General features: G+C 44.8%; 2 protein-coding genes across 3 annotated transcripts in view; one reads left to right on the top strand and one right to left on the bottom strand.

The window, feature by feature from the left end:
- LOC119973822 (rab GDP dissociation inhibitor alpha-like) overlaps window positions 1–17,444 on the bottom strand; it is a 59,093-nt gene extending 41,649 nt beyond the window's left edge. Inside the window, exon 1 of the mRNA XM_038812259.1 lies at window positions 17,089–17,444. Coding sequence (XP_038668187.1) covers window positions 17,089–17,133 — 45 coding nt within the window. The 5' untranslated portion in view covers window positions 17,134–17,444. The remainder of the gene's footprint in view (window positions 1–17,088) is intronic.
- Window positions 17,445–23,637: 6,193 nt separating this feature from the next.
- Window positions 23,638–24,130, top strand: part of prkar2aa (protein kinase, cAMP-dependent, regulatory, type II, alpha A) — a 425,687-nt gene continuing 425,194 nt past the window's right edge. The window contains exon 1 of one of the 2 annotated variants that reach the window (XM_038812257.1): window positions 23,638–23,885. In XM_038812257.1, coding sequence (XP_038668185.1) covers window positions 23,763–23,885 — 123 coding nt within the window. In that variant the 5' untranslated portion in view covers window positions 23,638–23,762. The remainder of the gene's footprint in view (window positions 23,886–24,130) is intronic. The other variant, XM_038812258.1, reaches the window with a different exon arrangement.

Below are 24,130 nucleotides of genomic sequence, written 5' to 3'. Positions count from 1 at the left end.
CTTTAATATACAAGTTTTTAAAAATAAATTTAGAGTACACAATTAATTTTTTTCCAATTAAGGGGCAATTTAGCCTGGCCAATCCACCTACCCTGCACATCTTTGGGTTGTGGGCATGAAACCCACGCAAATACGGGGAGAATGTGCAAACTCCACACGGACAGTGACCCAGAGCCGGGATCGAACCTGGGAACTCGGCACCGCGAGGCAGCAGTGCTAACCACTTTAATATACTGTTTTATAAGATTAGATAGAAGACAGCAGGTGTATAAACTAATTACAGGGGTTACATACAAGTGGGAGTTTGAAACAAATGGCAATCTAAGTATTTTTTATCCGGGTGTCTCTGGGCCAGCATTTTATAAAAAATATATTTTTTTAAAATTCCAATTAAGGGGCAATTTAGCGTGGCCAATCCACCTATCCTGCACATCTTTGGGTTGTGGGGGTGAGACCCACGCAGACACGGGGAGAATGTGCAAACTCCACACAAGGCAGTGATCCGGGGCCGGGATTGAACTCGGTGTCGTGAGGCAACAGTGCTAACCACTGCCCCACTGTGCCGCCCTGGACAGCATTTGATGCCCATTCCTAATTGCCCTTGGCTTGCTTGGCCATTTCAGTGGAAGGGGGGGGCAGTTAAGAGTCAACCTCTTTGTGGGTCTGAAGTGACATGGAGGTCAGACTGGGTTCGGACGGCAGGTTTTCTTCCCTGAAGGACATTAGTGAATAGGGTTACCATTCACCTTTGCCAAAACACAAGAGTGCTACCATTCAGCCAACGTGTACACCAGTTCCATTCCAGTCCTGTCTGTTGAACTTGGACATGTGTAAGTTGGTGGACACGTCTGCCAATATATCAGCAGTCAATGCACCTAAAAAGTGCTTAATTGGTTGTGAAAGTTTTAGCACATTCTCAGGACAAGATATAAACGATAATTTATTCTTCTCTCTTTCTTGCACTAAGTATAGAGCCAGACTCAAAGAGGTTAATGGACCACTTTTATGCCCTTCTCATCACCTGATCCAATACTTCCCCGTTTCACAAACCTTTCCGGCACCTCAGTGTGACAGTGCTGATTAGGAATAATGTCTGCACTCCTCACGGAATAAGTTTTTTTAATAAAAGGAAAATCTGCATATCAAGGTAATGAAGGTACATTCTCAAGATTGGAACATTTTCTACACTAGCTTCCTGTACCTTTCCCAACAATCTGCTTCAAATGCTCCACATTTTGAGAATGTGAAAAGCAGCCTTTAGTTTGTGTTTTTCAAACTTTTTTGCCCAGGACCTGATTTTACTATCTGGCCATCATGCGGGACCCACGGCCCCCGAACTTCACGACCCACCATTTTCACTTACCTTTAAGGTGAGCCTGCTTGGTCCTCACGATCTCACTCCTTTTGTTATTCAATGTTGCATTTCTGCAACATTGCAGAACAATGTTGATGTTGCATTTCTGCTAAGTACTTCAGCTGTTGATTTAATATCTCACTGCATCCGCTGGAAAAAATCAAGAGTTTGAACTCGAACCCACCAACCTTAGTCTTCAAATGTCTTTGAAGTTTTGAGGGTTTTAAACTTTCATGTGCCAGTGCTTCCCTGCATATAACACACATGAACTCGGAATCCTGATTTGTAGTGGCAGAATTAATAAACCCACACCTCAAGCAATCATCTGTATGCTGCTTTGTTCCTGTTTTCAGCTTCTTCTTCATGGGTTGTTCACTAGAGGCCCTGGAGTTCACACCAGCACTGCTCTGGTACACCAGTGCCAACTTCCAGTGCACCTAACAATCTTACACCCAAGTAAAGTTACCAGTTTTTTAAATCAATAATTCACAAGTCATTTTGCTTGTCCATAAGGTGTTCATACTATCAGTCTATTGAGCCAAGAATCAAAAGCAGGATGACACAAGTAGTGAAACAATGTGTTACCAGTTTCAATTAACCCCTTGTCGAAATTTACTTGCGTCAGCGACTCCTCTGCGTACTGATACGCACTAAGAATAACCAAACTTCAGAAATACTTCACTATGGGCAGCACGGTGGCCTAGTGGTTAGCACAGCTGCTTCACGGCGCTGAGGTCCCAGGTTCAATCCCGGCTCTGGGTCACTGTCCGTGTGGAGTTTGCACATTCTCCCCGTGTCTGCGTGGGTTTCGCCCCCACAACCCAAAAATGTGCAGAGTAGGTGGATTGGCCACACTAAATTGCCCCTTAATTGGAAAAAGTAATTGGATAATCTAAATTTTAAAAAAAGAAATACTTCACTATCATAGCACTTATTGAAAATCAACAGATAGCAAAAAAATTTATTTTAAAATCTGAATTCTCAAGACATAGTGTGTTAAAGCCAGCACCAGAATTCTGTCTCGGTTACAGATTTTGTTCAGGTATCCGGTATGAAAATCTGCAATTCTACACAAGTTCTTATTGTCACTGACTGATTTCTTTAGGTATTGCACATGGGGCTTTATTGTAATGTTTAGCTGCCAGAGATGGGCCATTGCTCACCATCCCTGCAAGGAAGCGGTCTCGTGAGACTAATTAGAGGCTAATTATTATTCAAAATGTTGCAGATTGGCAGTACTCGTCTTCTCTTCATTTTCTCTGCAACTTCTTCACATAACCGTAAGGTCACAAAAAGCAAGAAGTAGGTACTTAATTTTTCTATTTTTTTAAAAAATAGACTTTAAATCTCAAAACATAATGGATGTCTCACTGACACTGTTTAGGGCCTTGGTGAGACCACACCTTGCAGCAGTGTCCCAAGGAAGGATATACTTTCCATAACGGGTGCGCAGCGAAGGTTCACCAGATGGATTCCAGGAATGGCAGGATTGTGGAGAGATTGGGTCGGCTGGGCCTGTATTCACTGGAATTTAAAAGAAGGAGAGGGAATCTAATTGAAATGTTTAAAATTCTGTCAGGGCAGAATAGACAAGATGCAGGGACGTGTTTCCACTGGCTTGAGGGTCTAGAACATGGGGTCAGTGTCTCAAGGTCGGCCATTTAGGACTGCGATGAGGAGAAACATCTTCACTCAGAGGGTGGTGAATCTGTGGAATTTTCTTCCACAGAAGCTTGTGGAGGCCAAGTTGGTTAGCACTGGGACTGCGGCGCCGAGGACCCGGGTTCAAATCCCAGCCCTGGGTCACTGTCCGTGTGGAGTTTGCACATTCTCCCCGTGTCTGCGTGGGTTTCACCCCCACAACCCAAAGATGTGCAGGTAAGGTGGATTGGCCACGTTGGAATTACCCACGCTGAAAGCCCCTTAATTGGAAAAATAAAATAAATAATTGGGTATTCTAAATTTATTTTTTTTTAATTATGAAAAAAAAGTTGTATTTGAGGAAATAGATAAACTCTAAAGGTGTCAAGGGGTATGGGGACAGTGCGGGAGCATGGCAGTGAGAAAGAGAATCAGCCATGATCGTATTGAATGGCAGAGAAGGCTCAAATTGCAGAATGGCCTATTATCTATGTTTCGATTTAAAAAAGGGGGAATAATAGATATTTTGAAATATTTTAATATAAATGGGCCTTGGAGATCTTGTGGCACAGTGGATAGCTCACTACCTCTGAGCCAGAAGTTCCGATTTCATGTCCCATCCCAGGACCTGATAGCCAAGAAAGATGCGTTACTAATGAGTGTCAATCTGCAAAATCTGGCAATGATCAGCCATGGTCTAATTCAATGGCAGAGCAGGCTTGATGGGCTGAATGGTCTATTCCTGGTTCCTATGTTTACAGGAAAGTCTTTTTTTTTTAAACTTGTAAAATAAATTTTGAGTACCCAATTCATTTTTTCCAATTAAGGGGCAATTTAGCGTGCTCAATCCACCTACCCTGCACATATTTGGGTTGTGGGGGTGAAACCAGCACGGTAGCCTTGTGCATAGCACAACTGCTTCACAGCTCCAGGGTCCCAGGTTCGATTCCGGCTTGGGTCACTGTCTGTGTGGAGTCTGCACATCCTCCCCGTGTGTGCGTGGGTTTCTTCCGGGTGCTCCGGTTTCCTCCCACAGTCCAAAGATGTGCAGGTTAGGTGGATTGGCCATGATAAATTGCCCTTAGTGTCCAAAATTGCCCTTCGTGTTGGGTGGGGTTACTGGGTTATGGGGATAAGGTGGAGGTGTTGACCTTGGGTAGGGTGCTCTTTCCAAGAGCCGGTGCAGACTCGATGGGCTGAATGGCCTCCTTCTGCACTTTAAATTCTATGATTCTATGATTTTCATGCAGGCTAATAAAATGGCTGTGCACTCACTACCCTTTAGATCCAGAGGAAAAAGGAAGGAATGAAAGTGTTAAGTACATTTCAGTTTTGAGTGGGATGAATTTTACGTTCAATTCCCCTTCAAGTAATTTCTTTAGAACATAGGGTGGCACAGTGGTTAGCACTGCTGCCTCACAGCACCAGGGACCCGGGTTCAATTCCGGCCTCGGGTCTTGGTGGAGTTTGTACATTCTCCCAGTGTCTCCATGGGTTTCCTCCGGGTACTCCAGTTTCCTCCCACAGTCCAAAGATGTGCAGGTTAGGTGGATTGGCCATGGATATGCAGGTTAGGTGGATTGGCCATGGATATGCAGGTTAGGTGGATTGGCCATGGATATGCAGGTTAGGTGGATTGGCCATGGATATGCAGGTTAGGTCATGGTTATGGGGTTACGTGGATAGGGCAGTGTGGACAGGGGAGTGGACATGGGTGAGTGCTCATTCAAAGGGTCGGTGCAGACTCGATGGGCCGAATGGCTTCCTTCTGCACTGTAGGGATTCTATGACTCTATAATCTATAGTCCCAGAAAATAAGGTCGTAACAAACTAGCTGTTGTTCACTATTTCACACAGACCCCACAAACTTTCAGGCAAAAATCTACCAAACCGCACAAATAATTTGTCATTGTTCAATAATCAACTGGCTGCACTGAGATTCCACAGTATTTGAATAGATTTAATTTCCGAAACACTTTTTAACAGAAGCAATATCTCTAAATTTCAACATGATTTAGTTAAGTCACAATTAAAATGAGTGGTGCAAATTGACGTAGTAGGACAGTCCAACTGAGCGCCAATATACGGTATCACGCAATTAGAGAGACACAGACTCAGTTCTTCATCCTGCAGATGGCGATACTTATTGGAGGCAAGCCTCTTCCTACAGATCACTCACCTCCCAGCCACCAGCTCAACGTACCTGCAAATTGTCATCACCATTGAATCACGACTATAAGTTTATGCATAGGTTTTGATCTTGCCCTCACCAGAAAGGCTTTTGAACAGCATTTTTAAATTTCTCGAGTCTAGCACTGATATTCCAAAATCCACTTTGTGGAATTACAAGAATTGGAGGATGAAGGAAGTATGGCAATGGGGTTTTCTTTAATAAAACACTTTTCAGTCAGCGCATTTAACATTATAATCCACGGACCATGCACAAGAACAAATCGATAAATCACTCATTATTAGTTGCAGGGGTAAAAAAACGTTAGCCCACGTCAGACCAAATCTCCTTCTGATGAAGCAGCTGGATTTTTGGAAGCGGTGATATATTGGAAATTACAGTACAGCTATTGTAAAACTGAAAATCTTGTGCACACTTCCTGTTTCTGGTATTTGCAGCCCCCCGCCCCCACGCCCGCCCCACCCAGGGTGGCACTAAAACACCTCAGTAATGCATATCCAAACTTTGTAAATTTTCATCATGTGGCGTGTACAGGAAATCAAATTAAAAAGTGACTGGGTTATTTGAGTTGAACATTCATTGCACAGAATTGAGATAATGGACAAAAGGGAGATGGTAAACTGTTTTTTAAACGCGTCGATAGGTGCAAAAAAGTGGGCGAAAGTTTACTTTCTCCAATACATACATGCTGCACCCTCTGTAGTACAAAAGTATTTAAAAATATTTACTGTTGCATTTTTAGAAAAATTAAACATGAAGTACGCAAAGGTACTTCACAGAATAAGCATTTGGAAAAAAGTGCCTGAGGCAGGAAATGAGTTTTAAAAAGCTTGAACAATGGGACAGTTTTGAAGGAAAAGTTTGAAAGGTTATGCATGTGATCAAGGCTGAAAGACCATCACAATAGTGAGGCACGTCAGAGGGACAGAATATCAGGGGGAAACCATAGGACTGGAGGAGGTTGCACAGAGGTAGGAAGGAATGTAGGGGAGAATTTTAATTTTCAAGCAGTGTCAGACAGGGAGCTAATGTACATCAGCATTATGTGAGCAGTGCAACATGGTATGGGATATCTGGAGCAGCGATTTATCACAATATACTTCTCCCCCTGTTTCCACATCATTGAGACAAAACAATTGTTGTAATGGCTGCCAACAGCAAGTGTCAGGGCAATTATTGGAACGCCAACGAACTGCATCACTGATATTCAACGAATCATCGCCATTTCCATCTCAAAGATCTGTTTCTGGTTTCACCCAACCATGCCTAGACCACGATAACAAAGAGAGTCAATTCCCCGAGAAGAAACCAAAGTTCCCCATTACAACCTGCCTTATAAATAACTCCTCAATACCCATTATTCCTCGCATACACTGATTAATTGCAAAACAGCTGTCAAATTCATGGCATAATGAATAATATATGGCCATGGATATAAAAGCAGTACCTTCACCCATGAGTCATTCCTGTATATTATTAACCCAAGACTAATGAGGCACTCAATAAAAACATTATCCTATACTGTCAAGGCAGGCTCTCTGCAGATTCTTGTCATTTTTCAGTAATGCCTGATTTTTCAAAAGGCTGAGCTGACCTGACAAGTGAAATGAGGTACTTAATAATGAGACGTATTGCTTGTGAGGCATCACAAGTGACAGGTAACAGTGACTGCAGAGCTTCTAAAATATAGGACAATCACCTGCACTAGTCGGTGACTCGGCAGGGGAGTGTCACATTTGAGGTTCTTTGGCAATCTGCACAGTAAAGACCTGGACATGAAGCAATTTGGGACATATACTCTGAGCAAAGGTTGGCTAAAACTAGTGTTAACTTTTAAGACAAGTCAGGGCAGCAGGGTGGGGCAGTGGTTAGCACTGTTGCCTCACGGCACCGAGGACCTGGGTTCAATCCCCATCCCGGGTCACGGTCCTTGTGAAGTTTGCATATTCTCCCTGTGTCTGCGTGGGTCTCACCCCCACAACCCAAAAAGATGTACAGGGTAGGTGGATTGGTCTTGCCAAATTGCCCCTTAATTGGTACTCTGAATTTATAAAAATTAGTTTTAAGGACAGTTATCACTGACTGGTGAATGTACTGGATGACAAGCAGCCTTTAAAATATGGCATTGGCAGCTATTTGTCCATTTCAAAATCCATGGCCAATTGATTTGCACCATGGTGCTTGACAAACTCTTTTGACCACTACAAGCCATCCGCCAGTTTAAGCATCTGCTCCCTCCGCTGCCATGTGTAAGACCTACATGATGCATTGCAGGAAATCAACAAGATTTCTTCAATAGCATCGCTGGAACTCTCAACCTTCATCACCAAGAAGGATAAAGGAAACAGATGTAGGAGAACACCACCACCTCCAGGTTTCCATCCTGACTTGGAAATATAATCGCCATTCCTTCGTCATTGCTGGGCGACAACTGTGAAAACTCCCACCCTAACAACGCTATAGACCAGTGTTTCAAGAAGGTCATTCACCACCATCTTCTCAAGTGAATGGGGGATGTGCAATAAATACTTGCCTTACCTGCAATTCCTTTATCTTGGGATTAGGATTTTAACGGAGTGTACTTTCAGCATTTTCTGTTCTTATTTTAAGACAAAATTTTATTGAAAATAAAACTTAAACAAGAAGATATAGATACAAAGCAGCAAATGGAGACCTAGGTGGCTGGAAGAGAGTAGTGACAATTATCCGATTGTGCAGATCTAATTACGTCAGGGGCTGTGACTGACAGCTAAACCTCACAGATTGAATCTCTGCCTGAATCTCACCCTCAAGCAGGACTTACTATCACACTGCAGAATTTCTATTGATTTTTTTCCTTCAGAACTATCGCAGAGCAGGTGCAGTGATTCTAGCCACAAGTGGCCTTGCGCGGTTGAATGGGGTCACAAAGATCATTGTGACACAGCAACAGGTGCGACGTGGCATTAGCTGATCTGAATTCAAATAGTAATACCAAGGTTTTTCTTTCAACTGGGACAAAGTCAAATTTACTAGAGGCATGCCATCAATCAAGCTGACCATTCAGGGAAAACGGATGCGACTGCAGACCACCAGGTAACATCCCAAAATGTGACTTATTCAGTCATCATAAAACAATGGCCATAGCTCTAAGGATTGGGTCAAAATCCCCAAAACACTCTTGTAAATTCTGAGCCCTGCCCTGTGCCATACACAGTACAACTTTGCACACATATACTTAAGTTATCTGCAGCGATATGTCCATTCTCTACTCAGTTCCTGTGGCACCCTGTATTATACCTTCTCATATATTCTTTACTAATACGTAATGACAATACTGCATTGTTATGGCAGAAAATATGCTGCAAGATTAAAACTTATTGCACTAATTGCAGTATTTTGGTCCTCTTTAATGCAACATTATTTTTGACCAATTCCATTCAAAGAACTGCACTGAATTCATTTTAATTTGCTTTTAACATCCTTTATTAAATGCATCGGGATTTTATCAAAGTGCTGATTAAATTACTTTGTTGAAAGTTGAATTTTGACTTGTTCTAATATATTTAAAAGTGCACTGTTGCTGTGTTGACTGCATCCTGAGTCACCTGATCTCGAACAACAATGAGTCAGAGTACAGGAGGGCGATAGAGAACGTGGTGGCTTAGTGTAACGACAACAATCTCTCCCTCAACGACAGCAAAACTAAGGAGCTGGTCAGGAAGCGAAGTATCGTACACACCCCTGTCAGCATCAATGGTGCCGAGGTGGAGATTGTTGACAGCTTCAAATTCCTAGGTTTGCACATCACCAACAAACTGTCCTGGTCAACCCGGGTCGACGTTATCATCAAGAAAGCACAACAGCACCTATGCTTCCTCAGGAAACTAAGGAAATTCAGCATGTCCACATTGACTCTTACCAATTTTTGCAGATGCAGCATAGAAAGCATCCTATCTGGCTGCATCGCAGCCTGGTATGGCAACTGCTCAGCCCAAGGCCGTAAGAAACTACAGAGAGTCATGAACACAGCCCAGTCTATCACGCGAACCTGCATCCCATCAATTGACTTTGTCTACATCTCCCACTGCCTGGGGAAAACGGGCAGCATAATCAACGACCCTTCCCACCCGGGTTATTCTCTCTTGCAACTTCTTCCATCGCGCAGGAGATACAGAGGTCTGAGAACACACACTAACAGATTCAAAAACTCTTCTTCCTTGCTGTGATTAGACTCCTGAATGACTCTTGTATGGACTGATCAGATCTCTACACACATCTTCTCTACTGAGTAGTACTGCACTCCGTATGCTTCACCCGATTTCTGTGTCTATATATTTGCGTATATGTATGGCCCATGTTTTTTTTTCCATGTATGGAATGATCTGTCTGGAACAATACTTTTCACTGTACCTCGGTACACGTGACAATAAAACAAATCCAAATCTATTATTTATTCCACATCTTCTTCTATCCTTTCACGAACCACACACAATAACAGGACCATGATTGTGCATCAGGTCAGCAAGAGTCAGTGGACAATCCCATGATGGGAAGCACCAGACGATAGATCTGACTTCACCCGAACTCCACACAGAATTAAGGGGTCACTGGAAGACCAGCCACACTTCCTGGCACAGCTATGCTGCCAACAACTGTATCACAACCCGAACACTCGACATCAGCCAGTGTAACACGGAGCAGGATTAGCATTTGGCACCTTTTGCTACAAGTGGGTCCATACAAAAATAGACTGCAGTCATTAAGCCATCAGGAAGTGTTTTGTGAGTTTATGCAGGAGACAATCAAAATTCAGTGACAGAATCAGAATACCCAGTTTATGTAACACAAAAAACATTCTTCTGAGCCTAGAAAATCAACTGACAAAGCCACCTTATGGCTCAGAGAGCAAATATACCAGGCGATGTGATAGTCAGAAATGTTTTGGGTTTAATCCCTGCTCTGTGATGCATAAACCAATCTCAACCAGAGTGATAGAACTCGGGAGTGGAACTGGCCGGTGAGCTTCCCATTTCTCACATCAGAGCAAAGCCTTCTATAGTTGTACAGTCCAACAATACTACATAAGAACATAAGAACTCGGAGCAGGACTAAGTCATCTGGCCCCTCGAGCCTGCTCCGCCATTCAATGTGATCATGGCTCATCTTTTGTGGACTCAGCTCCACTTTCCAGCCCGAACACCATAACCCTGAATCCCTTTATTCTTCAAAAAACTATCTTTATCTTAAAAACATTTAATGAAGGAGCCTCAACTGCTTCACTGGGCAAGGAATTCCATAGATTCACAACCCTTTGGGTGAAGAAGTTCCTCCAAAACTCAGTCCTAAATCTACTTCCCCTTATTTTGAGGTTACGCCCCCTAGTTCTGCTTTCACCCACCAGTGGAAACAACCGGCCTGCATCGATCCTATCTATTCCCTTCATAGTTTTATATGTTTCTATAAGATCCCCCCTCATTCTTCTAAGTTCCAACGAGTACAGTCCCAGTCTACTCAACTTATCCTCTTAAATCGAACCCTTTCAACTCTGGGATTAACCTAGTGAATCTCCTCTGCATACCCTCCAGCGCCAGTACGTCCTTTCTCAGGTAAGGAGACCAAAACTGAACACAATACTCCAGGTTTGGCCTCACTAACACCTTGTACAATTGCAGCATAACCTCCCTAGTCTTAAACTCCATCCCTCTAGCAATGAAAGACAAAATTCCATTTGCCTTCTTAATCACCTGTTGCACCTGTAAACCAACTTTTTGCGACTCGTGCACTAGCACACCCAGGTCTCTCTGCACAGCAGCATGTTTTAATATTTTATCATTTAAATAATAATCCCTTTTGCTGTTATTCCTACCAAAATGGATAACCTCACATTTGTCAACATTGTATTCTATCTGCCAGACCCTAGCCCATTCACTTAACCTATCCAAATCCCTCTGCAGACTTCCGGTATCCTCTGCACTTTTTGCTCTACCACTCATCTTAGTGTTGTCTGCAAACTTGGACACATTGCCTTCGGTCCCCAACTCCAAATCATCTATGTAAATTGTGAACAATTGTGGGCCCAACACTGATCCCTGAGGGACACCACTAGCTACTGATTGCCAACCAGAGAAACACCCATTAATCCCCACTCTTTGCTTTCTATTAATTAACCAATCCTCTATCCATGCTACTACTTTATCCTTAATGCCATGCATCTTTATCTTATGCAGCAACCTTTAGTGTGGTACCTTGTCAAAGGCTTTCTGGAAATCCAGATATACCACATTAATTGGCTCCCCGTTAACTACCGCACTGGTAATGTCCTCAAAAAATTCCACTAAATTAGTTAGGGACGACCTGCCCTTCATGAACCCATGCTGTGTCTGTCCAATGGGACAATTTCCATCCAGATGCCTCGCTATTTCTTCTTTGATGATAGATTCCAGCATCTTCCCTACTACCAAAGTTAAGTTAACTGGCCTATAATTACCCGCTTTCTGCCTACCTCCTTTTTTAAACTGGTGTCACGTTTGCTAATTTCTAATCCGCCGGGACCACCCCAGAGTCTAGTGAATTTTGGTAAATTATCACTAGTGCATTTGCAATTTCCCTAGCCATCTCTTTTAGCACTCTGGGATGCATTCCATCAGGGCCAGGAGACTTGTCTACCTTTAGCCCCATTAGCTTGCCCAACACTACCTCCTGAGTGATAACAATCATCTCAAGGTCCTCACCTGTCATAGCCTCATTTCTATCAGTCACTGGCATGTTATTTGTGTCTTCCACTGTGAAGACCGACCCAAAAAACCTGTTCAGTTCTTCAGCCATTTCCTCATCTCCCATTATTAAATCTCCCTTCTCATCCTCTAAAGGACCAATATTTACCTTAGCCACTCTTTCGTTTTATATATTTGTAGAAACTTTTACTATCTGTTTTTATATTCTGAGCAAGTTTACTCTCATACTCTATCCTACTCTTCTTTATAGCTTTTTTAGTAGCTTTCTGTTGCCCCCAAAAGATTTTCCAGTCTTCTAGTCTTCCACTAATCTTTGCTACTATATATGCTTTTTCCTTCAATTTGATACTCTCCCTTACTTCCTTAGATATCCACGATCAAATTTCCCTCTTTCTACCGTCCTTCCTTTTTGTTGGTATTAACCTTTGCTGAGCACTGTGTAAAAATGGCTTGGAAGGTTCTCCACTGTTCCTCAACTGTTTCACCATAAAGTCTTTGCTCCCAGTCTACCTTAGCTAGCCGTTCTCTTATCCCATTGTAAACTTTTCTTCCTTTACCGTTCAAAAAATCTATCTATCTTTGCCTTAAAAATATTTAATGAGGTAGCCTCAACTGCTTCACTGGGCAGGGAATTCCACAGATTCAGGACCCTTTAGGTGAAGAAGTTTCTCCTCAATGCAGTCCTAAATCTGCTCCCCCTTATTTTGAGGCTATGCCCCCTAGTTCTAGTTTCACCGTCAGTGGAAACAACCTCCCTGCTTCTACCTTATCTATTCCCTTCATAATTTTATATGTTTCTGTAAGATTCCCCCCTCATTCTTCTAAATTCCAATGAGTCTCGTCCCAGTCTACTTAGCCTCTCCTCTTAAGCTAATCCTCTCAACTCCGGAATTAACCTAGTGAATCCCCTCTGCACACCCTCCAGTACATCCTTTCTCAAGTAAGGAGAACAAAACTGTGCACAGTACTCCAGGTGTGGTCTCACCAAGTTACAAATTCATGTCTTGCTTTTCCATTCAAGCACACGGCCACCGTGTATATTCCAGTCATGGATTTTTGTTTTTTAAACGCATTTTATTCAAACTTGTATCAAAATAGGTTACAGCAATTAAACTCCCCGGGAAACATAAACATTCTTCCCAACAATCAACTAGACAGTTTGTACAGATGTTTCAACCCCCCCCCCCCCCCCCCCCCCCCCCGACCCCATCACCCACACCCCAACCCCCCTGCAACGAACAGCTCCTCAAAGACGGTCACAAACATCCCCCACCTTTTCTCAAACACCCCTGCTGAGCCCTTTAACTCATACTTTATCTTCTCTAACCGCAGGAAGTCATACAGGTCACCCAACCATGCTGCTACCCCCGGTGGCGATGCCGACCGCCACTCCAGCAAAATTTGTCGCCGTGCAATCAGGGAGGCGAAGGCCAAGACATCGGCCTTCCACCTCTCCATGAGCTCTGGCTTCTCTGAAACCTCAAATATCGCCACCAAAGGGTGCTCCTCCACTATACTGGCCAAGACCGCGAACACTCCCGCCTAGAATCTTCCCAATTTTTCACAACCCCAAAATATGTTTACATGATTCGCTGGGCCCCACCCACACCTCTCACATTCATCTGTTACCCCCTGAAAGAACCCACTCATTCTCGCCCGAGTCATATGCACCCTGTGCACCACCTGAAACTGTATCAGGCTCATCCTTGCACAAGAGGAGGTCCTGTTTACCCTTCGCAGTGCCTCACTCCATACTCCCCAATTGATCTCCATTCCCAACTCCGCTTCCCATTTCTCCTTGATCTTCACCACCCGCTCGCCTCCCTGCTCCCCCAGCCACTTATATATCCCCAATTCTTCCCTCCCCTTCCACATACGGAAGCAGCAACTGCTCCAGCAGGGTGTATCCCAGCAATCTAGGGAACCTCTTTCAGACCTTTTGTGCAAAGTCCCTAACCTGTAGATACCTGAACTCACTACCCCTCGGCAGCTCTACCCTCTCCCTTAGCTCCTCCAGACTGGCGAACGCTTCCTCCAAATACAAATCCCTCACCTTAACCAGCCCCACTTCCCTCCACCTCCTGTATACACTATCCATCCCTCCTGGCTCAAACCCATGATTCTCGCACAGCGGCGTTAGCACCGACATCCCTTCCACCCTAAAATGCCTCCTTAGCTGATTCCATATCTTCACTGTGGACTGCACCACTGGGCTCCCTGAATATCTACTCGGAGCCATTGGCAATGCTGCCATCCTTCCCCGACTTCATACCCCTGATACTATCCAGAACCTCCCTCAGCCCCAGGGGCCCCTCCAACACCTGCCTCTTTGCTTCCTCCACCTGGGGAAATTCCAGCTCATCCAGAAACCACCCCATGTCCCCCTCCTCTCCTCCTGGGTCTGCCTCATAAAGTCCCTGGTAATACTCTCCAAATGCCTCATTTATCTTCCCCTGGCTCTGACACCACATCCCCAACCCCAGTCTGGATCTTCAATATTTTGCTGGATACAGCCTGCCCCCGCAGCTGGTGCGCCAGCATGTGGCTCGCCTTCTCCCCATACTCGTATTGCACCCCTCTTGCCCTACGCAGTTACCCTACCGCCCTCCCCGTTGTCAGCCTGTCAAATTGCCCCTGCAACTTTTTCCTCCTCGCCAATCCCTCCACGGTGGGCGCCCTCGAATATTCCCTGTCCAGCTCCACTATCCCGCTCACTGGACAGTATTCGCACGAAACGCAAATGAGATAATTTACCCCAGGACCACTGCCATCAGTGCTTCCCAAAAAATGTCCGCCAACACCTCCCCATTCTGATTGAACTCCACATAATCCCTAATCGCCAACCTCACCTTATCACAAAAACCTCCATCCCCAACAACCCCGAGTCAAACCTCCACCCCGGCCTCTGCTCTGGTCTCGTACTGAACCAAATATCCAGCCAGTGGGGTGCATGGTCCGAGATAACTATCCCTGCATACTCTGCCCCCTCCACCCCAACCAAAATCACCCGACTCACTACAAAGTAATCAATCCTTGATTGATTAATACTGTACTCCCTTCCCCCTGGGTTCTGAAAGCACCATGGATCCACCATATTCATCCACTCCATAAGACGCCTTCCCCCCCACCCCAGCTCCCTTGCCATTCGTACCCGACCCATCGACCTGGGGCTCGATCTATCCACCCTCGGCTCCAGGACACAGTTAAAGTCTCCTCCCATGATCAACTGGTACGTGGCCACATCCGGGATTGCTGCCAGCAACCCCATCATAAAACCCACATCATCCCAATTTGGGGCATACACATTTACCAACACTCCAGGTGCCCCTTCCAATACCCCACTCACAATCACATATCTCCCACCTGGATCCCTCACCTCCTTCGCACTCACAAATCCCATTTTTTTGCTCATTAAAATCACCACACCACTCGATTTCAAATCAAACCCCGAGTGAAAAACCTGCCTGACCCACCCCTTCCTTAACCTAACCTGGTCCTTCACACGGAGGTGTGTCTCCTGCAAAAAGAAAACACTTGCTTTCAAGCTCCTGAGGTGCGCAAACACCCACGACCTTTTAACCGGCCCATTCAGCCCCCCGGACGTCCCACATTGCCAACATTACCGGAGGATTGCGTCTCCAATCCCCTTTACCGTCCGTCATCTTCTCCACTTAACTCCTGCCCCTTTAATTCCACTCTGTACTTAGCCCATCCCAGATGGCCCCTTTCTTCGCCTTTGACCATGTCATCTCTCACCCCCCTGCCGCATCGCAGAAACCCCCCCAACACCCGCTTTTGTTCCAGTCATGGATGCACATATCATGCATTTAACATAAAGGTGGGAAGGAATCAGTTGAAAGCAGTCACATGTTCCTTACGCAAGGGAACAGACTCCAAAAATATTAACTGTTTGAAACGCCATTTTAATCAGCAGGCCAAATATCCCACCCAGCATTTGACTAAGCAAAGAAACCTTAAAGTCAAACCCCTTGGAGCACTCTTTCATAAAAATATTAGTTTGCAGATCAAATTCATTTAAAGAGAGGAGTCCCAACTTTAATTAAAAAACTAACATCTGTAATGAGCGCAATATGCATTACATGACTATCTAACAGGTACATGATGCTATCTTTTTTCTTTCCTCTCTGTTACTGGAGACAACAATGAAAGGAAATTGCATGGATTAACTTTATGCTGACAAAAAGGTACCCAAAGCATTTCACAAAAATACTGGGGGTGGGGTAGGAAACAACGTTGTGGCAAACGAGGATGTATTAGAACAGGTCAATCAAAAGCTTGCTCAAATAAATAGGTTTAAGTGTTTTATGGGGTGGCAGGGGAGTTATGCGGGGGGGGGGGGGGCGGAGCAGATATGGGGTAGCAGGGGTAAGGGAGTGATGGACAAACAGGCCATTGTACTCATGCAATACATTTGATTAGTAGATTTATAAGCAGGTGAACAATCTATTTTCACAATATTTCACTCACTAATCAGCGATTCAAAATTATTTCTAATCTGCATTTTAAATTTAATCCCAGATTCTCCCAAGCATTAGATTCCAGCTCCTGTAATGGAACGTTTTAAAGGGAGTTTAAAAACCCTGATTCGAAAAGAAAATTCTACTGAATTACAGGATTAATTTTGGAAACATCAGCACAGGTAAAAATCAGTCCCCAAAACCGAATACAACAGGATCAGAAATAATTTAGGATTCAGGGCTCTGCTGACTGAAGAAAAATATCAAGTGGAATTGATTGTGTTGACCGCCGAGTCTCTTAAACTTCCAGTGCATTTCTATAAATATTCCATCATTCTAACTCCACTTAGAAAACACCTTTACAAAATAGAAAGAAAATGCCGGAAACACTTCTCGTCTGTGATTTGCTTTCCTGTCCCCAACAATAATTTCAAACTTTGCAGTTTAATTCTGAAAGGCAAAATTATCACAAAATCTATGCAGCAGATCCTCTTCAGCCAGGAAAGGCTGGAGGGAAATATACAGGTCATGTATATTTGCAAAAAAAGACCATAATTTTTTTTTTTGTTTGCAATATTCTTGATGGTTTTCTCCAGGTCAGGTAGCAGCTGCCCTGGTCAACCAGCCATTCAAACTCCATCCCCTCCACCCCACTCTCTCAGATGACATGTTAGTGGCCAGTCATCTTAATTGCTGGCAGAGGCTCACCTTCAGGCCAGTCCCCAGGACAATCACATCATATTCTTCATCCATGGTAGCTGCACCAACGTTTGGTTGTTGTTGATTGTTTTAGATCAGAGGGATGGTGTTTATTGTGGTGGAGAAGGATCTGAACCTCTTGCTCCCAGTGACAGGTTGAAGCTGATCACCGCATCACCCCCCCCCTCTCCTCCCTGCCAAACACTGTGTCCATCCGCCCCCGGGCAATAGTGCACTCCCTCTTCTCGGGAAAACCAAAAAAAAGGTGAAAGATGCAGCAAGCCTTCACCTTGAAGATCATGGCCTCACGGGGCTGGTTCGAAAGTCCGACAATAAGGGCCCGAGGTCCACGGACCAGCGGGCTGCCCCGCAACACCTTCCTCCCACTCCACCTGCGCAGCGGTTAAAAGTAGTGCCGGGCTGGTTCCCCCCCTCCCGTCAACGGCCGGCCGCCGGCCTCCCCGCCGTGCGCGTGCGCCGCGCCCGCCGGCCTTCTGGGAATTGTAGTCCAGCCAGGGAGTCGGAGTCTGCGCACTGGACTTTTTCGCGGTGCAGCACGGGGGATGTAGTCCCCAGGGAGAGGGTGAAGCTCCCTGATGAATGGCATGAGTCCATGGCAGCCCGGTGGCGCAGTGGTTAGCACTGCTGCCTCCCGGCGCCCAGGTCCCGGGTTCGATCCCGGCTCGGGGTCACTGCCCACGTGGAGTTTGCACATTCTCCCCATGTTTGCGTGGGTTTCACCCCCACAATCTAAAGATGTGCAGGGTAGGTGGATTGGCCACGCTAAATTGCCCCCTAATTGGGAAAAAAATTAATTGTGCGCTCTAAATTTTAAAAAAAAGCACGAGCCTAATTGCAACACTGCAAGGCCCAGTGTAACTGTTTTTTGGGTTAATCAGATTAACATTTTAATTTAAAAAAAAAATAAATTTAGTGTACCCAATCATTTTTCCAATTAAGGGGCAATTTAGCATGGCCAATCCACCTAGCTTGCACGTTTTTGGGTTGTGGGGGCGAAACCCACGCAGACACGGGGAGAATGCGCAAACTCCACACAGACAGTGACCCAGAGCCGGGATCGAACCTGGGACCTCAGCGCCGTGAGGCGGTTGTGCTAACCACTAGGCCACCGTGCTGCCCTTAATCAGATTAACATAATAAACAAAACAAACTCCGGGATGGTGGCACAGTGGTTATCACCGCTGCCTCACAGCGGCAGGGACCCGGGTTCAATTCTGGCTTCGGCGACTGTCTGTGTGGAGTTTGCACGTTCTCCCCGTGTCTGTGTGAGTTTTCTCTGGGTGCTCCGATTTCCCCTGACAGAGTCCAAAGATGTGCAGGTTATACCCCTGTGGGAAAATGTGCACTCTACAAAAGGTGTCAATGAAGAAAGGTTAAGGATAGATATCGCAAGTTGGAAGCAGATGTTGGACAGAGGGGGAATTGCAAAAATTAAATGGGTCGACAGTAGCTATCAATTGTCAGACTGTTTTACAGAAAGAGGGGCTAGTTCACAGAATCTTTTGGATATTGTTAATGAAGGGCGCCTGTTTCAGTAACTTTGTTTTTTTTTCTTCCAAACAAAAAAAATGAAAGAAGGGGGGAAATTGCAAGTGTTTTTGAGTTTCTTGAAATTTTGTTTTCACCGAATTTATTTTTTTTCTCCAAGGAAGGGGAGACGGTTAAGTAATGGGTTAAGAAGGGGTAATGGGATAATGGGAAGGGGCTGTTTAGCACAGGGCTAAATCGTTGGCTTTTAAAGCAGACCAAGGCAGGCCAGCAGCACGGTTTGTATTCCCGTAACAACCTCCCCGAACAGGCGCTGGAATGTGGCGACTGGGGGCTTTTCACAGTAACTTCATTGAAGCCTACTCGTGACAATAAGTGATTTTCATTTCATTTTCATTTCAAGAGACATTGCAATTAGTTGTCTCATTTAAGTATCCAATAATTGACACTGATTATGTAAAGGGGCTTCAGGTGGCCTTTGTATCAGGTGATGTGATGTTAGAGTTTTGTGCAGAGTCTGTTGAAGTGAAATAAAGGTGTTGGTGAAAAGGAGCAGAACTTTTGACTCTTTATACAGCAGCAACTAAACGTCTAACAAATGGTAGCAGAGGATGGTTGCTGTACAAATGGGAAGGGTTGAAAGATACAAGTTTTCCAGGCCAAACCAAGGAGCTAGTGAGAAGAAAAAAAACAAAAATATATGGCTGAACCTAGGATAAAGATGGCTGGATATGACTACCCCCCCCTTATTTTTTGAAAGGGAATTGCACGACCAATGGAGAAGTGCAGTAGTTATGTGGACTAAGATTACTGCCTTGGGAAAGAGAAAACAAGGTATGGTATTAGTATGGTATGGTAGTGCAACCCCTGCCAGATACAACAGACATTGCCACCCACAGCCAATATCGACCTTGGTAATCACCTGGTCGCCCATGGATGAGGTACATTTGGACTTTGCAGGACACTTTTTGGACAGAATGTTCCTTGTCTTTCAGAATGGTTGACCGTCCAGGAGATGGGGGCAACATTCTCAGCAGCCACGATAAAGACCTTATACAGGTTTTTACCACCCATGATCCCCCTGACTCAATGGTGCATGACAATGCTACTGCCTTCACTGGAGAGGAGTTTCAACACCTTGTTCAACTTAATGGTACCCGCCGTACTAGAACAGCCCTCATCACCCTGCCTCAAATGGGCTAGCAGAGAAAGCTATGCAGATGTTCAAGACCACCATGAAGAAGCAATCCAACAGACCACCATGCCAGGCCTACCAGAGAAGACACCGTGGTTCTCAAAAAGGGGATAGGCTATTTAAAGTGGATGACCTGGTTCTCATCAAAACTTTGCCTCAGGCCCACTTTGGCTGTCAAGCTAGATTGTATCAAAGTCAGACCCAATCTTGTATGTGGTGGGTTTGTAATGTAGGACAGTGAGGAAGCAAGTCAACATGTGAGAAGTGGACCACAACCCCTAAGTTGGAATAGTTGGGGAGCCAACAGGTTCTGCCAGTGTCCCTGTGATGGAACCAGAGCAGAGGGAGCCTAGGAGCTGGGAGGTGGCGACACCAGCGGCCCAGGTGGGAGCTGAAGAGGGATATGCCCCTGCAGAAGCGGTTGAATCTCCGAGACCGTCTTCAACAGATGGCAACAATGCTACCTCAGAGGTGGAGTAGCTGATTGGGGGACTGAGGAGGCCTATAAGGTGCCAAAGATCCTCTGACAGATTGACTTTGTGATGGACTCTCTTCCTTTGTGCTTTCTGACCTTATTCATTGTATACAGTAACTGCATATCACCTGTTCTGTAAATATGTTATTTAGGGACTTCAGGGGGGATGAATGTGGAAGCACGGCCCCTTTAAGGTCCATGTGACCAGCTTAGGGCCTATTGTGTGGGAGGATGCAAACCTTGACCAATGGGGAAAAAGCATGAGGTCCTTGGAACAGGGGTCCAGGCCAAGTAGACCCCGGAGCCAGAGAGTGTAGACCTATTTTGTGACTCAGTGCCTGTATATAGTTTACCTTGGCTTGTTGCTAATAAACCTCATTTAGTTAGTCTGGATGATTCCCTTGCATCACATCCAGAAAAAATAGTTTGCCAAGCTTTGAGTATCTGTGATTCGTAGTCCATTTGAATAGGTCCTTAAACCAAAAAAGTTTTAATGATCGCTTATTGTCACAAGTAGGCTTCAATGAAGTTACTGTGAAAAGCCCCTAGTCACCACATTCCGGCGCCTGTTCGAGGAGGCCGGTATGGGAATTAAACCCATGATGCTGGTCTTGTTCTGCAATACAAGTCAGCTGTTTAGCCCACTGTGCTAAACCAGCCCCTAACCACTGCTCTACATCTTCTGATTCATGTACTGTTTCAGTGCTTGATGTCTGGGGTCTTGCTCACTGAGACATGTCTTAGCCAACCCAGAGAATTTTGGCGAAATTGAATTAACTGTAGTTTCTCTTCTTTTAAAAAAAAATCATCATTACAGTGCCAGATCTACCCAACTTTATATTTGATGTTGAAAATCTCAAAGATTTTCTCTTAGCCTTTGTCTGTTTACACCACCATGTATTCTGGTAGATAAGAAGTTGCTGCCTGATAGGTCTGACCTTTGTTTCATGGCACAGCTCAATATTAACTCACTTGTTAAAATTGTCAGCTCTTACCAATAACTCCCTTTCCGTCAACCACATTATGGTTCCAAGAGAAGTTGACATCTACTTGTCAATTTGGTAAAAACAGCTAGTCACTTGTTTATGTCATGTTCTGTAGACTGGCTACTATGAATGATGCACTACAAAACATCTGGTTTCAATAATTTATCATGGAACAACTGTATGGTAAAGATAACTGGAATAAATAAATAACAAACTACTAACACCAACTAACCATTATAGAGAGCTACTGCAAAATACATCTTTCCTCCAACATAACTTATTCGCAACTGTCTTGAGGCACAGAACCGCATGGTAGACTTACACTGCCACCTACTGGTCGGAGGTTGTGTATATTATATACAGAATTGTTTTATGGATATCATCACACCTCCTTTCCTTTGGAAAATGTAATTATTTACATTCATTGGATCATTTTTTTACAGTTCAATATGACATGCATGAATATTTACATCTTTAAACTATTTACAGTCTGTCACAAATTTAGTCTCTCAGGTCAGCGTCTTAGCCTTGTTGATCTTCTGAGTGGCTGCTGAACTTGTGACATTACTTCATCTTCCTTTGTCGCTGTGGATGCTGTTTGTTGTTCTTCGTGTATCGTGGTGTCTTTATCTTGTTGTTCAGCTGTTTTAGGATTGTTGTATACTTCTTCTGGTGGTTGCATTTCAATGGTTGGAGACTTTTCGGCGATTCATCGTCAAACCTCTTTGTGGGTTTGGCCTGAAATCTCTCCTTTGCCTCTTTTTTTTTGAAAGAGTGGATGCCTCTCTACTTCTGGAGTAACGGACTCTTTCACCGATTGGAACTGAAGCATTCTACACGATGTGCAGCTTGTTTGCTTCCCGCACTGTGTGCAGACATTCCCTCTTCGTACCACTGCCTCAATACCTCTAATGATACCTGGCCAATTGACTGTGTGGCTCATTTCTTACATTTTGTACTTCCCGTATGCCCTTCATGGATTTTACACAGAACCACCGGTCTTAATGGGTTCAGAATTACTATTCTCTTATTTCATAGCACAAATCCATCTGCATTACTTAACTCTGCTCTTGCGTTGTAAAAACATGGGCAGGATTCTCTGGGCCATGCTTCCTGGGGATATTATCTCACCATATGCAAGCTGCATCCCTGGTGATTTTGTCTTTAATTTTGACATAACCGATACAGGCTATCCAGTCTGTAGGTTCTTCTATGCGCTTAACCACGCCCAAAGTTGTCATCCTCTCCAGCTCAGCCTTCAATCTGTCTCTCAATGGTGTTGAAAATTTCAATTTCTTGGGGACCTACTACAGTGAGCAGCAAAGCAATACACCTCTAGTCAGGCAGTCTCCAAAATAAGGGCTGCAACATAGAGTTTGAACTGCTGCTTAAACACCCGCCAATTCTCGTCTACGTTATTGGCAATCCAAAGCTGTTGAGGTGCCTTGATACCTTCCATCCTGGGCTTCGAAGTTTTACCGCACGTTGAGCACCAGTTGCCAGTAGCTTATCAGGTTAGTAGAAAAAGTTTATTTTCTTATTGTACAGCATTCCTATTCGTAGTTATCTTTAATTGTTTGGATCTTTGCAGAATCTTCTTGTTCTTAGTCGATCACCACTCTTGGCACCATGTCATGTTCTGTGGACTGGCCGATATGAATGATGCACTACGAAACATCTAGTTTAAATAATTTATTCTGGAACAACTGCGTGGTAAAGATAACTGAAATAAATAAATAACTAACTATTATAGAGAGCTGCTGCAAAATAAGTCTATCTGCCAACACGACTTACTCCCAACTGCTTCGAGGCACAGAGCTGCATGGTAGATTTATACTGCCATCTGCTGGGGAGAGGTTGTGTATATTTGACTTTGTCTATATTTATATATGTTTCTGGAACCTACCTCTTCATTCACCTGAGGAAGGAGCAGTGCTACAAAAGCTAGTGATTCAAAACAAACCTGTTGGACTTTAACCTGGTATCATAAGACATCTTCCTGTGCATATTATATACAGAATTGCTTTATGCATATCATCACAGTTTAGAACACAAGAACAGTTATGTGTACAATTCAAGTAATGCTAAATTTATTTTTAAAAACCCAATTGCATGATGAATAGGTCCTAAAATGTCTGTGGAATTTCTGAGATATCAATGAACACAATCAGAGTTCTTTTTGAAGAAAACTTAATTACCACTGCTTTCTCCAACCGAAGAGGCAGATATTATTATTATTATAGGCAGGTACAATTGCGTTTATCTGGAGAAATCCAATGTTATCTTTATGGATCAATGGAAAGAGGAATAAAAGGATAGAATCAGCCAAGCTGATGGAAGAATTTGCTGCAGCCTGGGTTACGCCGGTCGGGGGCGCTGTTTGGCGGTTGCACCCCGGTTGTGAGTGAGCGGCGGGTGTCGCCGGGATAGGTGGCCGATGTAGGGCAAAGGTCGGCGATCGGTGACCGGAGGCCTCCCTCCCTCCTTCTGCTTCTCAGGCGGCTTCAGCTCGGGCAAAATGTCGGCGGACAAGGAGTCGGCGCCGCGGCAGCAAGCTGTCAACCCCGCCAAGAATTTCTTCGCCGGCGGTTTCGGCGGGGTATGCCTGGTGTTCACCGGGCACCCGCTGGACACCATCAAGGTGAGGGGGCGGCGGGGAGCTGCCAGGTGGACCTGCAGCAGGAGCAGGGCGCTGGGCACCTGGGTGGGGGAGGGGTGACTGGGCACCTGGGCGGGGATGGGGGAGGGGAGACTGGGCACCTGGGCGGGGATGGGGGAGGGGAGACTGACCACCTGGGCAGGGGTGGGGGAGGGGAGACTGACCACCTGGGTGGGGGAGGGAGACTGACCACCTGGGCACCTGGGTGGGGGAGGAGAGACTGGGCA

The sequence above is a fragment of the Scyliorhinus canicula genome, chromosome 11, assembly GCF_902713615.1.
Source record: "Scyliorhinus canicula chromosome 11, sScyCan1.1, whole genome shotgun sequence".
Taxonomy (NCBI): domain Eukaryota; kingdom Metazoa; phylum Chordata; class Chondrichthyes; order Carcharhiniformes; family Scyliorhinidae; genus Scyliorhinus; species Scyliorhinus canicula.
This window is presented reverse-complemented; position numbering and strand designations above follow the sequence as displayed.